This window comes from Marmota marmota, unplaced genomic scaffold (genome assembly GCF_001458135.2).
Source record: "Marmota marmota marmota unplaced genomic scaffold, marMar, whole genome shotgun sequence".
NCBI lineage: Eukaryota > Metazoa > Chordata > Mammalia > Rodentia > Sciuridae > Marmota > Marmota marmota.
Window position 1 is genome coordinate 1,266,527 of NW_025999842.1, and position 18,056 is coordinate 1,284,582.

The following is an 18,056-nucleotide window of genomic DNA, read 5'->3' on the forward strand; positions in this document are numbered from 1 at the left end:
TTATGTCAAAGGAATTTCCTTTTTCTATTGATAAGGAATAATTTAATGAATCTTCTTCATGTACCTAGCAGTATTTCAAGTACTCTGGTGGGGGGATTATAAATTTAATCAAATTACAGATTCTCAATGCCCCAAAATTAAAGATTTTTGCCACTGACCCTCAACTAAGTAAAAAATATTCTGCCCCCACCCTTGCTTTGGATCAGAGATAAGTATGGCCTAGCAGAAGCACATAGACAAAAGCAGCTTAGTCCAATGCGTCAAAGACCAGGGTCTGAAAGGGGAATGGCAGAACAGGATGCAAGGATGAGGCAATACCCTGTTTTACAGGATCCTGAAAGATCTTCTAAGAATTCAGACTTTGCCTCTACTGAAGAAGGGCCATGGAGGTTTTGGGTATAGAGCGAGGACTCTGGGAAGCCAGGAACACCAGCTTGGGAGCTGCTCAAGTTATTAACAAGTGGGATAAAGAGGCTCCACTACGGTGCTGGAATACAAAGTAAATAATTACAGTATTCGGAGAATAAATCAGTATGAGCTGATGATTGACAAGATTTCAGGAATAAGAAAGAAGAGACAATTGTAATCCTGAAATTTTTGAAGTGTGTATTAGAGATGCCGCACAGGCAGAAAAAGTTCTGGTTTAAGTCTGAGAGATTCAAGAGTGGTATTGTGGGTTGAGGGGAGAAAGAGAAAAACGAATCAAGATACTAAGTTCTGTTCTGTTTAGAACATAATGAAATTAATATTACTTAACAAATTCAGATAGGGAAAATAAGAATCATGCATTCAAAAAAATAAAATATAGAAAGTCTACAAATATTAATACACACTAGATACAAAGTGCTGCCAGAGGAATCGGACACAGTGTGAACCAACATCACGATCTTCTTGCCTAGCATCCACCTCTGAGACAGCCTTATAACATGCACAAACCACCTTACTTCCAAAGTAATAAAACATCCTGAAATGAAAGAAAACACTCACGTTTTATGACCGACAGCGAACACCATTGAACTTTCTTCCAGCGACTGCAGACTAGCCAATGATTGACTTTCTTAACCAACTCTGCTAAGTGGTCAGGGTCAGACTTCATAATCTGATCAAATTCTGCAAACTAGAAGAAAAAAATAACATAACAGCAGTATTAAAAGATAAATGTGTTTAAACACACAGAGAAAACAAATATAATTCAAATCCAAAATCTAACTTTCTGAAAATGGCTGCATGCCAATTACACAGACATCTTTTAGAGTAGATAGCAAACCCAAACACACTTGACTTCTTCTATGAAGAAGTCTTTCTTCTTCCTTTCTTCCTTCCATCAGGATCATTTTTTTGGGGGGAAGGGGAGTGTGGGGAAGGGGAGGAATAGCAGATTCAATAATAAAAGAAAATGATGATCTTAAATAACTATAGAGGGTTAGCAAAAAGGTTTTTGGTTTCTTTTTTTAGAATTTTTTCACAATAACTTTATTTTATTTATTTATTTTTATGTGGTGCTGAGGATTGAACCCAGGGCCTCACATGTGCTAGACAAGTGCTCTGCCACTGAGCTACAGCCCCAACACAGCAAAAGGGTTTTATTGAGGAAAAAAATGAAAAAGGACTAATATATCTCACCCACTGAATCACCCACATTCTTGGATATCCACATACAGCGCTTGATAAGTAAAATTCAGCTATGTTTATCAGGTTCCAGCAAAACTAGTCTGTCATTCCCAATACCCAGGCCCATTTTGAACAAAGATAAGACACTGCTACTAACAGAGATAACACAGATAAAACATTTATTTGGTTATTAAGAAATAAAATATATTATTTTCACTATTTACCACCAAATTCCAAAATGGCTTTTCTCCTTTATCAAATGTCCCACTAAAATATTAAGATGTCACAATATCATCAACCACCAATATAATCATTTGCTATAATAAAAATTAAAGGTAACATAGGAAATTGAAGCTCTCTTTGAATCTTTGCCATAAGCTATCAACAAATCCTCATTTTTCGAGAGGTAAATAAGACCAACAAGTTTCTTTATAAAGTTATTAATTCTTAAATAATTACTATAGCTCTGAAACAATGGAAGAGTTGAATTTATGAGAAATATTTATGATTAAAGCTAAGCCAACCATAAACTATAATTTATAGATTCTTTTTCTCTTATTTTCTTTTATTTCATAGGAAAGGATATGGGTTCTCTGAAATAAAAATATTCACAGGAAAGTATATATAATGGTAACATATGCATATACTTCACCTCATACTCAAAAAATGTAAAATCAGATTTACTATGATGAATTTACCCTCAAGATATTTGAAATATATTTATTTATTAATGATTCTGATAAGCTGAACTAGTATTATTGGCTATTTAAAATACAATAACAATGATATTTAAAACTATGAAGATACTATTTACTAAATCAACATTAAAGAAGAAAGGAATGGTGAAAATCATATTAGTAATAGATTTTGAACAGCATTTAGATGTTTCTGTATGAAATACATTTAGTTATAAGGCATTCTATAACTGATTTGAATGTTAAAACTATAGGATTATGTTAGCCCCCCAAAATTATGTTATATACAAAAGTATTTATATATTCATTCTAGAGTTTGACAGAGATCCATACAAACTCCAGAGCAACTTCCTATAATTTATATATCTACCATATTCTAATAAAATTTATTCCCACAATGAAGACTCCAAAGTGCTACAAAATCTCAAAATCAATGAAGACTAATATGCTTTAGAAAAGTTTTCAATTTGTGTAAAGTGTTAATATTTTCTGGTTAACCCTATTTTAAGTAAAAAAAAAAAAAAGTCAATTAAACAATGTTCTGATTCTAATACTGAATAAAATTGTAAAATTTATATGGAGTACTATAATATCTAAATTACAAATTTTTCACAAATAGGAAAAATGTGTGTACATATACACACATTATATATTTTTTCATGCCATTAGTAACCATATAATTCAAGAATAATACGAATCACTGATACTTAAAAATGTTTACTAACTCCAACTATCTGCATTAATGATGCTAAAATTTTAAAGAAAAATATATTTACCTTGCCAGGTCTAAAAAATACTTTTGTTAATCCAAACTGGTAGTCGATTTCATTTAAGCCCAAAGCTTTAAAAAGAGCCTACAAAATTAAAGTTAAAAAAGTTAAATTCCAACTAATATTTAATAAAAAAAGAGTTTACTGCTAAGAAACTTTTAATTTATGTAAAATCAGATTTACTATTTGTACCTTACAAAATAGCCTTGGATCCAATCTTGCAAGTTTCTCTGGCATAAATTTTTTATACATGTTGTAGAGTTCATGAAATGAAGCTCGTGATGGGAAACCCCCCTGCATCAAGTCCAAAACAGACACCATACCTAGATTCATAAACACAAATCACAGCCAGTCATGTGCAGAAGTCCAAAATAACTCATGAATGACCAATTTATAAAATTAATGTTTAAGAAAGGACAATTAACAGAAATCATCAGCAATGAAAGATTACATAGCAAATACACTTCTAATCATTATGTCTCAACTTATCTACCACCTAAAATTACTATAGTCAAATTCCATCTAAAACCAATATCACTAAAGGCAAACTACTATTCACTACAAAGCCTATTTTATATCTTTTTTTATGCTAGGCATCTCTCCATTACATCCCAGTATACCAAACAAAGCCCAGTACAAGTCCACTTTCAAAAATCTGAGGTTAAATTTAGAACAACATTTCTAACAGAGTCTCCAAAAAGTGGTCAAATATATTCCCAAATTCTCCCTAGTACTTAAAAAAAGCAAAAGGAAAGGAAAGGAAAGCTCACTACTCAATATAAAGACGCTCTTAGAGAAACTAATCTACTGGAATGATAAGTCTATAAGATCAATATCTGTTACCAGTGTAATTCTAAGAAGTGGTTAATCTGAGCCTTGAGGCAATATGAGCTTTTAGGGATTAGGAAAAATGTAAAATACGTTGGGAAAAGTTCAACGACTAGCGATAATGCCAAGAATTTTGTTCACAATGAGACCTGAATTTTAGTCTCTGAAACTACTAAAATCAATGGAAAAAATAGATTATTTAATAAATAGTGTTATGATAAATGGCTTGCTATTTGGAAAATGAAAATAACGTTAGACCCTTACTTTTTTCTTTATATCAAAATAAATTTTTGCTGGTCAAAAATTTTAGTTAAAAAAATAAAACTCTAAAAATTTTTAAGTGAATTATTATTTTAAAACAATCTTATAAGAAAGATAGTATTTCTAGGCAACCATATTGAATTTTAGACTATTGACTGGCAAAGGTACAAAACATCAATAGTATTCAGAGTTGATGACTATGTAGAATAACACAGGCATACACTCTTAGAGTAAATCAAGACAACAATCTTGGATGGCAATTAGAAAACACCCATCCCTTTGGTTCAGTAATTTATATTTCTCTGAGCCTACCCTACAACCCTTCATACTTGTAAGTGAAGATATTTGTGGAGAATATCCAGATAGCCACAAGATCACTGTTTGTAGTGTTTCCTGATTAAAAGATGCTACAACTATATGCTGGAATATAACATTAGTTTTAAAAGAATAGAGCAAAATTTAATCTGATCAGTATAAGAAATATAACTAAATAAAAAAGCATAAAGTATATGGTGATTAATGAAACATAAAGACCATCATTCTTATAAGAAAAAAAATTCCAGAACTAGACTTAGTTCTAGGCTCTGCTTGGAGAAATAAAAACAAGGTTTGGTTGGTATTGCCACAGATTTTACCACCTCTTAAGCTTCTAGGCTTGCTTTATCTCTGCAAATTATGAACTGGTTCGTAGAAGTTCATTAATAATTTCATGGAGCTTAACAAATTACTAAGCCTACAATGGACTTCTTAATAATTGAAGTTAATTTTTGAGCTGAAAAATAGAAATCAATGACTATAAGTCAATACTCTTCTAGAAACTCCCAAGACCTGGCTCTTAATCTGGGAGTCTGATAAACAGCTGTTCCATACACTGCTGGCTGGTATACTTAGAACTACCCTTTCTACTATGGACAGCACAGCTTCAGTTTCACAGAGGAAGACAACCTACTTTCTCTCACCTTTTTGTACTTTGTCCTGATATTGGATGATAAGAAGTTTTTAATAGGTGTCTTAATTATTCTCAAAACAGAAAAATAAAACCCAGTAAGAATGAAAAGGTAAAATAGAATCCAAATCTTAAATATCTTTATTTTAGAAAGCTTCATAAATATTTCTTATTCCTACCACTCATTGTTACTTTTTGCTTTTTCTTATTACAAAACTATACAATTATACTATTATTAGTACTTTAAAAAACAAAGTATCGCGAATGGGTTTCATCTGTTAAATGGCCAATGCAACTTAACATATGAAATATCCTGCTTTCTGAAAGGGGAATCCTTGCTGACCCATCAGTAAATCCATACTCTGCTAATCTAATAGCACATACAGCTAAATCTAAATATGCTTGACTTTCCAGGACACTAGATGCTCACTTAGGCAATAAATGAATTATACTATGTAAAGCAAATCCTACAAAGAAATTTAAATGGGAAAAAAAGTTAAATTCTAAATAACAACACCCTAAAAGACAAAACACAAAAATACATCTGTATTATATGCAAGAATTCAGTAGACACGAGTTATTTAATTTTCCAGTATTTGTTAGAATTTTCCTAGACTATGCATTTCATTCAACAAAGAATATATTCCAGGGAAACAGGGATTTTGTATCAGCCAAAACAGAGTTTCTGTCAACATGGGCTTATGGATTGGAGGAGGGAAAAATAATTATACAAGTATACATAAAATTTGTAACTATGACTCTAAAATAAAGACACCAGCTGTAGCACCATGAACTAAGGCTCCCTTCCAGGACAGGAATATCAAGAAAGGCTTTCACAGAAAAGTAGCAATCAAGTTGAGACATAAAAGATGAAAAGATGCAGCATGTAGCAAGAGTGTTCCAAACACTGGAAGAACATATGCACAGATCCTGCAAGAGAGTACTGAAGGGACTGAAAGGAAAGTCAGTATGGCTGAAGCACACAGAGAAGAGGCAGGGTAGAAAGTGAAACTAGGGAGCTAAGGACACACAGGCTAGATAGTATGAGGCCTCACAAGCTACCAGGATTTTTGCTCTTCACTCTAATGCTAAAAGGAGCCACTGGAAGTTTTGATTTGTTTTGTTTTTGTTGTTGTTGTTTTTGTTTTTGTTTTGTTTTGTTTTTTTAATGTCAGTACAAGAAATTGAACCCAGGCCTCACCCAGGCTAGCACTCTACCACTGAGCTACGATCCCAATCCTTTTTACTTTTTATTTTGAAACAAGGTCTAAGTTGCCTAGACTGGCCTCAAACTTGTAATTCTTCTGCCTTAGTATCCAGAGTAGCTGGGGTTACAGGGGTACACCACCACACCCAGCTGCCATTACTGTTTTTTAGGCAAGTAAAAACAATGATCAGAGCTGAGTTGTAAAGTAATAATTCAGGTTGCATATGAAGAAGAGACTGAGTAGATACAAAGAGAATACTTACAAAGCTAAGGCAAAAGGCCAGGAACAAGATGATGACAGCTTGGACTAGAGAATAATAGGGCTCATTATTTAGGAAGTAATGTCAATGGTGCTAGGGGAGACTTAGAAAATATATAACCTGTGCTTTCCAACATGGCAGTCACTAGCCACAAGCTCTGTAGGTACACTAGACATGTGACGATTTAAATTTTAAAATATTAAAATTAAATTTATTTAAACTTTAAATAAGTCCTACTGGCCACATTTCTGATGCTGAATAGCCAGTGTCTAGGGGTTACCATATTAAATAACACAGATACAGAATATTTCTATCATCTGGAAAATTCTACTAGACAGAGTTGATATAAAATGAGTAGAAAAATAGGATAAACCCAAATCCTGAAAAACTATTAAGAAATACTATCCATGTAGAAGAAAATGAGCCTGTAGAGGAGTTGGGAAAGGCCAGATAATTCCAAAGAAAAATAAGAGCATACACTGTTTCAGAAGCTAAGGAAAAGAAATGTGGAAGAGACTGGTCAGAGTTGAATTCTGTGAAGTCCACTAAGGACTGCAAAATGAACATACGATTTAAGAAGGTAACCACCGGTGACCTTATCAAGATAAAAGCTGAACTCTCTTGAGGTTAAAGAGTGAGTTGAGGGCATAAACTGAGAATAGACTATTTGTGGGAGAGGAAAGGGAACAACTATCCACGGTAAGAAAAAAAGATGGGGAGTAGATGGAAGGGAATGTAAATCATAGATCAGATTTTTAGCATATTTAAGCACACTTAAGTGAAATGAGAGAGACCCATGTCCAAAGGGAATGGTTCAATACATATAATATATAGGCATATGTATTCAGTGCTGATTATATGTATTGCAAGGTGACTACTTGCAATAATAGTAGGTATGGATTTCAAAGCACTGTAAGCCTCAACTAGGAAGAGAGGCAATTTCTGCTTTCTTTCTTTTTTTTTTTTTTTAAGAGAGAGAGAAAGAGAGAGAGAGAGAATTTTTTTAATATTTATTTTTTTAGTTTTCGGCGGACATAACATCTTTGTATGTTTGTATGTGGTGCTGAGGATCGAACCCGGGCCGCACTACCACTTGAGCCACATTCCCAGCCCAATTTCTGCTTTCTTAATAGGAAGGAAGGATATTCAGATAGGTGCATGTTCTTGGTAGCAGACAGATGAAGCTTTAAAGTTTTTTGGCAAAGAGGTAAGGCCATCTTCTGGCAGAGGCTCAGAGATTTAAGAACAGGATTGGTCAGACTAGTTTGTTCTGTAGAGAAACAGAACAAGCTAACCAAGGAAACTTGACAGGACAGGTTTGAGAGCCCTAAAAGGTCACCGACCATGAATTTTAAGTGGTGTCAACCTGACTTGTCTCCCAATCCCAGGCAGACAAGAAGAAAGGGCAGAACAAACTTAAGACAGCTAAGGTTTTGTAAGAGGCAGTGAGAGGTAGATCCAGATTTGGGAAGCCTAGAGTGTATGTGATTCCGGGAGGGTTCTTTCAGGAACAAAATACAAAATTACAAATTACTAAAGAATACAAAATTCAGTACCAGGCTTTGAAAAGGGTTCATTTCAATGAAGGATCCTGAAACGTAAGTGACCATATTTCACGGTTAAATCTACCTCCACAAAGAGTAAAATACGGAGGCAAGAGAGTTTGAGAAAGTTTCAGGAGACTAAGCTGGATCAAAACATAAGAAGGCTGATGCCTCAGGGAAAAGGCCAGTATTGGATCGAGGGTAGGCATGGGGTAAAGGAAAAAATGAGCCCAGGGCCTGAGACTTCTGTGATGTAGCAAGTCATCTGTGCAGGGATAGGGATGGGAAGTGATAGAATTAATCAAATGCATGAAAGGGCCACAGAACCAAGGGCTTCATTCTGTTTTTTATTTTTTCACAAATGGTAGAGAGGAAGCAAGGACAACAAAACAAACTTCCTACTCTAGCTGCGTAGGGAATGAGAAATGACTGGACTGAGAAGATAATAGGAAAGCAGCCTACAAAAGGGAGATTCAGGTTTTCTACTAAAGTGATTTTATAAAATTTTACTACAATTATGTAAAATGCTTTTATTTCATAATAAACCATAACCCACTATTACTCAAATAATTTGCCACCCATGCTTTTCTTAGAATCAAAGAAAATAAGATAAAAATCTTATTACACTTAAAAATAACCAAGGTAATGGTGAATTACTTCAAATCATTGGTCCTATTAAATTGCACTTAAGCTATGACTACTGACACACAGTGACACAGATTATGAATATATGGAAATACCTGAACATTGAAGTTGAGACAGAATTTGAGCACCTTCAAAGTGGTGGCTTGTCATCTTTAAATTAGGTTTGATGCAACGAATAAAGCTTGCTCCCTAGGAGAACAAAGGCACCTTTTGAGATAATACATATAGCCTTCTTGTTTTTCTATTTTTACGAATACCAGAAACTTTCAAAGCATATTAACACATGAAACTTTAAAATAACCACTAAGGAACTAAAAAATGTCTTAGCATAGTATTAACATTTAAAGCTTGAAATAAAAAGCTTAAAGTCATTCATTTGGTTATCAGATTATGCTGAATGAGGGAGAAAGAATACTGATTAGGTATACAAAGAAATTTTCATGTGCTGAAGCTAACATGCTAGACATTCAAATAGCAGCTTCTCTTCAAAGTAGTCACCTTGCAAAACAAAAATTACATCAAAGGTGATGCTCACTGAAAAATTTTAGAACATGTTTCTATCACAGAAGTAATATTTTAGAGTAGCACTCTATACCCTCTTCATCAGACTTGGTTTATACGCATGCTTGATCTTTAAGAGATAAACACTTGCAGCCAATAAGAATATTGAAAAGATTTTCTGAATGGTTCCAAAAGCAAGTCTAACAGTAAGTTAAGCAACAGTAGCGATGACAAAATAAATGCCTGGCTTTTCAAAATCATTAGTATTTGAAAAGGAAGAATAGTCAGTTAAGTTATGTAGATTTGTTTGGAATCATGCTTAATTTATACAATCCATATACTAAATATCTTTCTATGTCAAGTTTTTATTTTTCATTTAAAAAATCAGGGTAAATCCCTAAAATGTATAGTTAAAAAACAGCCTCCTGGCCCGCATGTTGGTGCACATACGTAATTGCAGCTACTTGGAGGCTAAAGCAGGAGGACTGCAAGCTGGAGGCCAGCCTAGGCAAATTAGTGAGACCCTGCATCCAATGAAAAATAAAAAGGGCTGGGGATGTACCTCAGTGGTAGAGCACTTGCCTACCATGCACAAAGACCTGTGTTCAATCTTCAGCAAAAAAAAAAAAGACTCCTCATAGATTTGCCTTTATAAAAGCACATAAAAATATCATGTACATATTTTCCCACATCACATTGCCATGTCTGTAGAATGTTACTATAAGAGTAACAAAATAAGGGTAAATTATAATGCCTTATTTGCAATCCTAAAAATAAAAAAATCATTTCATCATTCTACTCCATAATTACAAAATATTTTTCACCTTCTTGAAACTATAGGCTAATCTTAATTTAATAAAACTCAAAGAGTTCTACATATTTACAAAATAATTCGTCTTCACATACATATTTAACTTCTCTTCAGGAAAAAAACCTAACCAGAATAATCATCATCTTAAAAACTGATTTTTTTAACAAAGGAAATTTGGTGTAAAATATATTTTTAAAATAATTTTTTTTTTAGTTGTAGGTGGACACAATACCTTTATTTTATTTATTTGTGTGCTGCTGAGGATCAAACCCACTGTCCCACATATTTGAGAGAAGCACTCTACCCCAGAGCCACAACCCCAGCCCTAAAATATATTTTTAATTATTCCAGGGTTACTATTCTTTACTTAGATAATTACTATATAATAGTTCTAGAGGACCATTCAAAGAAACCTGCTTTCTTGTTAAATGTACTCACAGTACTTCGAAGTTTATCCAGAAGCAAATTTAACTGTGTCTGTAAAAGAAAGGAAATCATTTTATTTCAAAAACCAAAGAACACAGTGACATAAGTTAATATTAATTCTCCCATATCAGAATAAAATAACATGCAATAACATCCACATATAACACATTACAATTTAACAACCTGCTGGCATATAAACTCTTTAACAGCATCATGCAAAATGGATAATGAAATGTCAAGGTCAATAACTTTACTTACTTACACAGGCCTGGTATAATTAAAAGACTGAAAATTAGTAAAATTTTTTAAAAATACACAAATTTGCATGTAGGATGAAATGAGGAAAAATTATATAGGCAATGAAGGAAGTTAATGAAAATATGGGGATGCATTCAACATGAGATCAATAATTCAGTGTTTTAACATGTGGCAAACTAGGTGTAGTTTGTGTCATAGACTCTTAAGAATGAGGACGTTTAAAATATTCATTATTGGGGCTGGTGTTGTGGCTCAGTGGTAGAGGGCTCGCCTAGCACGTGCAACGCCCTGGGTTCAATCCTCAGCACCACATATAAATAAACAAATAGATAGATACGTAAATAAATAAAGCTATATTGTCAACTATAACTAAAAAATGTTTTTTAAAAAAATATATTCATTATTGGTATGTATTAGAAATATTTCATGAAACACTTGGCATAAACAAAATTGTCTTATCTAGCTATAGAAATTCTCCTTACTGTTTTAAAACAGTTCACATTTCAAATATTTTTTAAAACTTGGACAACTTTCTCAAAAAAATTGATAATGAATACAAATTACTACGCTTTCCTGTTTTTATAATATTAATTATATTTTACTCTGGCTCAGTACCTTAAAATCATTTATTTGCTTCACTACTCTGCAAAGTAAATTAATTACATAAAATTCTTTATCTGGATTTTTATACTGAGATGCTTATTATACTACTTAGAAAAGTTAAATTATAATGTTAATTCTTAATATACTATATTGATCATAGCTATAATTAAAATTAACAGGTACACTTTACTGAATACTTCCTATGAGTAAGGAACTGTTCAACTGCTCAAATCTTTTCATGAGCATTGCCATATTTAAGTCAATTAAGAATAAAACACAACAATCCTAATTGAGGATGTATTATTAGCCTCAATTTGCAGGTACAGCATGGAGGTTAGGAAGACAAACAACTTGCCCAAGATCATGGAACTAGTAATGACAAAGGCATGACACCAAATTTCAGTCTCCTGTCTGTGATGCTATAGTATACCACACATACCATAGGCTTATGTTATTAAAATGAAATAAACTTGTTGTTAGATTAAAGATGTACACCACTTATCTGGTTGACAGAGTTGTGACAACCTTAATCAATCAGGACCCTCACATTACTGAAAAGCAGTATGAGAGCCACTATTCTGGAAAGAAAACAACCCTCACAAAGTCCACGCTCCTTCATCCACAAACTAAGCATGGTGTTCTCCCCCATAAAGGAGGCAGTCAGAAGAGTAGAAACAAGAAAAATAAACTAACAGCAGCTGAGAAAAGAGAAAAGAAAGTCAATTATGAAAGTACAATAGTCAAGGACCATAAAGCATATGGGTAAATAGCCTTAGGCAATTCGTAGTTCATTTTTATTTAGAACATATTTTATTTTATTTAGGACATATTTTATTTAGAACAAATATTCATATTTATAATAGAAGAATGCTTCCATCAAAAAGAAATGATTTTTTTGTAAAATACAGTAAAAGGGTTATGTTTCAATCATTTGAAAATATCATGAAAAACTTTTGTTTCCTATAATGTTGGATAACTGAAATACTACATTAAATGTAGTAGCCTATTTTGTATTATTGCCTTACATGCCTCAAATTTAATGAGCTGTCCAACTATATTCAAAATTAAGAAACATTATTAAAATTTCATGTCAGAAAAATGTGAAAATCTTTTGTTATGGTTATCACTCAGTTATAGCTTTCAGCAGTGAACATAAAAACACATATTATTATATATATATACTTTTTTGGGGGTACAAGGGATTGATCCTAGGGGTACTTAACAACTGAGCCACATCCCCACCCCCTTTTTATTTTATTTTGAGACAGGGTCTCACTAAGTTGCTGAGGTTGGCTTTGAACTTGATCCTCATGCCTCAGCCTCCCTAGTCACTGGGATTACAGGCATGCATCATCATACCTGGCTTATATAAACAATTTTAAGTCACTTCAAAGGCTCAACATAAAAGATTATTTAAAGCAAAGAAGAATTTTAAGAATGTTTTTGGTTATAATTATGTTATCTAAAATTTCAAGTATGTTCTTATCAGCAAAACTACTACAGTACCACAGTAGGAAAAAACTTAATGAATGTTATCCACTTTATAGCAGCAAATGTCCTCTTTTTTAAAAATTTTTTTGAGTTGGGGGTTGCTATGTTGTCCAGTCTGACCCTTGAACTTCTGGGCTCAAGCAATACTCTGGCCTTAGCCTTCTGACTAGCTACAACTATGAGTACATTCCACTAACAAACTATTTTTAAACCAATCTGTTGTCAAATGTCCAATCAGGAATAAAAGAATATTCAAATTAGAGAAAACATATTGCCTACTGAGTAAAACATAAACTTATAATTAATGAATATAACATAACAAAATTCAAATATTTTTATTTGGCTATCTAAAAACATATTATTAATTTTTCCTATATTTATGTGTAAGCTATTTTTTTTAAACCTAGGTTTTACACATATGATTTTCTCAAATCATTATTTAGAGCCCATCTCAATCCAAAAAGGATTCAAGGTTTTACTAAAGTTAGTACCATGATACTAATTACATCATATTAGTATTTAAAGTACATATTTCAAAAGGCAAATACGTAATTTATTTCAAATATAATAACTTTACTGTGTGGAGATGTATAAAACAGAAATTAATTCTATTTCTTTGTTCTACACATGATAGTTTCTTGATCTTTAAACTTATATTATAAACATTTTTAAATTATTTTTATACTACTAATTTTATAACTAATTAGTAGTATTCCATTTCTAAGACAAACCTTGTGACAATTCCTTGTCAGATTTCAAAGAATAAATGTGTCTCAAAATTAACAAATGAAATATTCTTTAATATTAAATAAGCAACTTAAAGAGTTTGCCACACCTGAGCAATTATCTTTTGCAGAAGTTATCAAAAGCTTTAATTAAATTTTAGTACAAGATGCATGCCCACAATGCCACTGTGAGAGAAAACATGTTGAAATGAATTATAAACTGCATCATTAACTTGAGACCGGCTCTTTTTAACATGGCAGCCACTCTATAAATAGGAGTCCATGAAGGCGATCATTTACCTGAAGCCCCTGGCTGTGCCTGCTTTTCCTCTCTCAACTCAACTAGTCCTCTCTAGCCATCCCGAGCTGAACTACTCCAGCTAAACAAAACTGCTGAATGAGGAAGGAAACAGAAAACACATGGGAAAGAGAAGGATTGAAGGTCAACTAGACAGTATGCAGAAGCAAGAACATTAGGAGCAGCAATCAGATATGTTATGCACCAAGAAAGAACACATTTAGAAAATCTTAAGCATTTCTGTATATTTAATGACTAGGGGCTATGTTTTGATATTTTGCATATAAGTATCAACAAAGCAGGGTGTTCTCTTAAAACTCACTTGTGGGATTTATGACAGTGATCTAAATTATCTACTTTAGAATATAAAATAATATATTTTAAATACAGCAGAAACTTTCAAGTATTTAACACAAATACCTTAAATTTGTTTCCCACACTGATGAAGCTAAGTTTTCCTGCTTTTTGTTTTGTATCTTTGTTGTTATTTGTGGATGATTCAAATAATTCCCGTATAAACTTATCCCTGGATTCACATATTAAAGATTCAAGAGACATATGCAAAGCATCATTATTTTTCTCCACAAACTGGGTCTGAAAAACAAATCAAATAGAATGTTTTAGTCCATCTTATGATAAATGTCCCTTAATTCATCACTATTAATAGAACCCTCTCTTTGATAAAAGAAATGTTCTATATCTGTACTGTCCAAAACAGTCACTAGTCAATATGGATATTTAGCACCTGAAGTGTGACTAATGTACTAAGGAACCGAATTTTTAATTTTATTTAAACTTAAATAGCCAACTAGAAGCTATTGTATTGTACACTATAGTGTTATACTCACTGTCTCATAGCACACTGCCCCTGCAAAGTGCCTAATAATGAAGCCTTCGTCATCTCTCAGATTCCTATGTACTGCCAGCTTAGACTTCCTAGGGATCTGAAAAACATATATAAGTTATTAAATTATGAAAAATACATTACTTAGGTGTCCTTTACACAATGTTTGAGGTATAAAATACTTAAAATTATAAAGGGAATTTTCACAATTATAGTGCTTTGTAAGCATCTGGATATACCTTAGAGTATTAGTGAATTCTAGCAAATTTTTGGTGATAATCTCTAGGGGAAAAAAAACAGGTGTAAGACAAAACTACAAACAAACGAAAAACAAACACAGACAAAACAAAATCCCATCATTAGAAGTACATGCAAGACATAGTTGGCATTTTATAAAGTTAACTGCCTATTTATATATTTCAAAAGCAGCGGTTTTTGACTTTGGTACTTGTTAGAATCACCCAGAGATCTTTTAAAATCCACCAAAGCCCATAGCATTTAATCAGATGATTTCCAGATACAGCCAGGTAATAAATACCTGAGATCAGTACAGGGACTCTCCCACCGTACATCCTAACATGTTTACATAAAAAGCACAAACATTTCCAAAAAATTAAATCATTTTAAGATTGTACCATCTGAATATGGTATCTCATATTTGAATCATTTCAAGTTTCCAAAACACCTTCACACACACAATCACATCTGACCCATAAAATAACCTAAAGTAAAGGGAAAAAATCTCATTTAAAAATAAAAATAAGGGCTGGGGTTGTGGCTCAGCAGTAGAGCGCTCACCTAGCATGTGTGGGGCCATGGGTTCAATCCTCAGCACCACATTAAAAAATTAAAAAAGGCATTGTGTCCAACTACAACAAAAAAATAAGTATTAAATAAATAAATAAGAATAAGAATAAGAGTGGGAACTTTATAGGCTTAATCAAGGTCTGAGAGCTCACAGAACACAGGCTTTTCTCCATACAAAGCAACAGACCAGAACAAGTCAGGGAGAAGGCTCTGTAGCCAACTGCCTCATCTGCCTCTCAAACTTACCACTTCCTCATATGTATGCGAGAGTATTACTTAACTTCTCCCTGCTTGTCTGCTTGTCTGTAGCACAAATAGACTAATAGGACAAAGTGAGATAATTCAAGCAAAAACACTCAAAGAGGGCACAGTGATGCCACTCTTGTAATCCCAGCAACTCAGGAGGCTGAGGCAGGAGGATCACAAGTTCGAGGTATATACTTTCTAGCCAGAAAAGAGATTCTTGATCCATATAAAGCAATATCATCAAGAAATATATATATAAATTAAATGTCCTTCTATAAAACATGGTATATATGAGAGAGTTACTTCAAACCTTACATAATTTGGTTTGAATCTAGCTGATGCTAGATATGAGAGAATTACTTCAAACCTTACATAATTTATGATTCTAATGATCTATTAATATCTGCTATCTGGTGCACCTTTTCAAAGACTTCTTTTCCCACCAGTGTCTCAACTTAAGAATGGCAAACTCACAGTGAGTCGGAAATGGTCCTTGTGCTTCTGGTGAACTGCAGATGTAAAGTGCTGGTCACTTGGCTGGGGAAGGCGGTTCTCTTCATCTAAAATATCCAGTATTCCAACTAATTTTGCTTCAATTAAATCTATTTCAAAAAATGAAAACACTCAGGGTAGAAACAACACTTTAAAGATAACATGAAAAATTTCAAATTTCAAGGACTGATTGGAAACAATGAAACAGATGATTCTGAAAGTATTCTATCAAAGACTATTGAGAACAGATGCATTTTTATTTCAACCTGGCCATTTGTTAGAAGGTCACATCATACTTTTAATATAGATTTTAGAAAATAACTCAATAAAGAAAATGAAAAATGTAATAACCATTCCACTGTAAACAAGGATAAGAGGGAAAGAAACCAGAAATTATCCCTTTTCCAGATGACATCTACATTCAAAATTAAGTAAAACTACAGAAGCTTTTGCATGCAGAGCTTTCAATACTAGTTTTAGAAACTGATTTTAATGCTTTCAAGCAAAACTTTTCAGGAACAGCACATTTTTATGCTCCTTTCCTTCACGCTGTTTGAATTTTCTGTCTGTCCAAAATAACTATAAAATGTAATCTGCTTGAGTAGAGTATATAAAAACTGTTGAATGGGACAGAGCTCCAAGACACAGGAAGAGAATTTAAGATTCTAACTGCCTTGATCAGAACATAATGCTTCTTGGGTAATTAACAGTTGTAAAGGAGGGACATGTTATAATGAGGGTATTCTGATAGATGTAGAAGGAGGCAGAGGTGGGCTGAAAGATTCAGAAAAGGATGAATTCCAGGCAGATAGCAAACCACCCAGTCAAAGGCACAGAGATGAGAAAAGAGAGGGGTATTCTGAGTAGACGAGGGAGCATGTGCAACTTCTTAATATATATGACTATTTAATATAATTTAATATAAATATAAAAAGTATCATCATCATTATTATTCTATGTTGTCCAAGCCTAGACATGAGTTATTGACCAGATTGTCAAAAGACCCCTTGCAAACAGCTGATTTTAGAGATGGGGTAGAAAAAAAGGAGAACTGAAAGCTAGCTGGGGGATTAGAGGGGAAGGTTTCTTTATTGCTAAAAAAGAAAAAAGGCAAGGAAAACAGAGACCCTTCTGCTACACAGTATTCTGTGGATGTGACACATGGAATTTCTAAAGCCAACTTGCAACCTCTGAGAGGGTGCACAGAAGAGAAGAGAACTAAGGGAATCTCTGACAATCTTCACCTGGAGCCTAGCCTAATTATGGAGTTTGTCATGAGAGACAATAAATCCCTTTGCTGCCTGAGCAACTGAGTCTCCTCCAAACTGGTTCACACTTTTAGGATTTTTAAGTAAATACACAATAAATAGAAGAGCTTTTAGAAAAAGTTTCAACAAAGCTGAATCTGATGTCTTGATAGGAAAAATAAATTGCAAGCAGTATTAAGAAAGTAAGCTTCCAGGATAGGGTTCTAATTCAGTGGTAGATCACTTGCCTAGCATGTGTGAGTCACTAGGTCCATTCTCAGCACCTCAAATAAATAAATAAAATAAAGGTCCATCAAGAGGCTGGGGCTATAGTTCAGTGGTAGAGCACTTGCCTAGTATATATGAGGTGCTAGGTTTGATCCTTAATACCACATAAAAATAAAGAAATAAAATAAAGGCATGCTATCCATCTACAATTACAAAAAAATAAATAAAATTTTAAAAAGGTCCACTGACAAGTAAATATATATATATATATATATATATATATATATATTTTTTTTTTTTTTTTTTTTTTTT

General features: G+C 33.1%; 1 protein-coding gene across 8 annotated transcripts in view; it reads right to left on the reverse strand.

Annotated features, from left to right (window-relative positions):
• Myo6 (myosin VI) overlaps nucleotides 1–18,056 on the reverse strand; it is a 142,682-nt gene that overhangs the window by 24,711 nt on the left and 99,915 nt on the right. For 7 of the 8 annotated variants that reach the window (XM_048799906.1, XM_048799862.1, XM_048799822.1 and 4 more), the window contains 8 exons: nucleotides 16,252–16,379; nucleotides 14,729–14,824; nucleotides 14,301–14,474; nucleotides 10,518–10,556; nucleotides 8,863–8,956; nucleotides 3,269–3,399; nucleotides 3,083–3,160; nucleotides 988–1,117 (listed from right to left, as the gene is read on the reverse strand). In XM_048799906.1, coding sequence (XP_048655863.1) covers nucleotides 988–1,117; nucleotides 3,083–3,160; nucleotides 3,269–3,399; nucleotides 8,863–8,956; nucleotides 10,518–10,556; nucleotides 14,301–14,474; nucleotides 14,729–14,824; nucleotides 16,252–16,379 — 870 coding nt within the window. Of the gene's footprint in view, nucleotides 1–987; nucleotides 1,118–3,082; nucleotides 3,161–3,268; nucleotides 3,400–8,862; nucleotides 8,957–10,517; nucleotides 13,976–14,300; nucleotides 14,475–14,728; nucleotides 14,825–16,251; nucleotides 16,380–18,056 lie in introns of those variants that run through there. The other variant, XM_048799958.1, reaches the window with a different exon arrangement.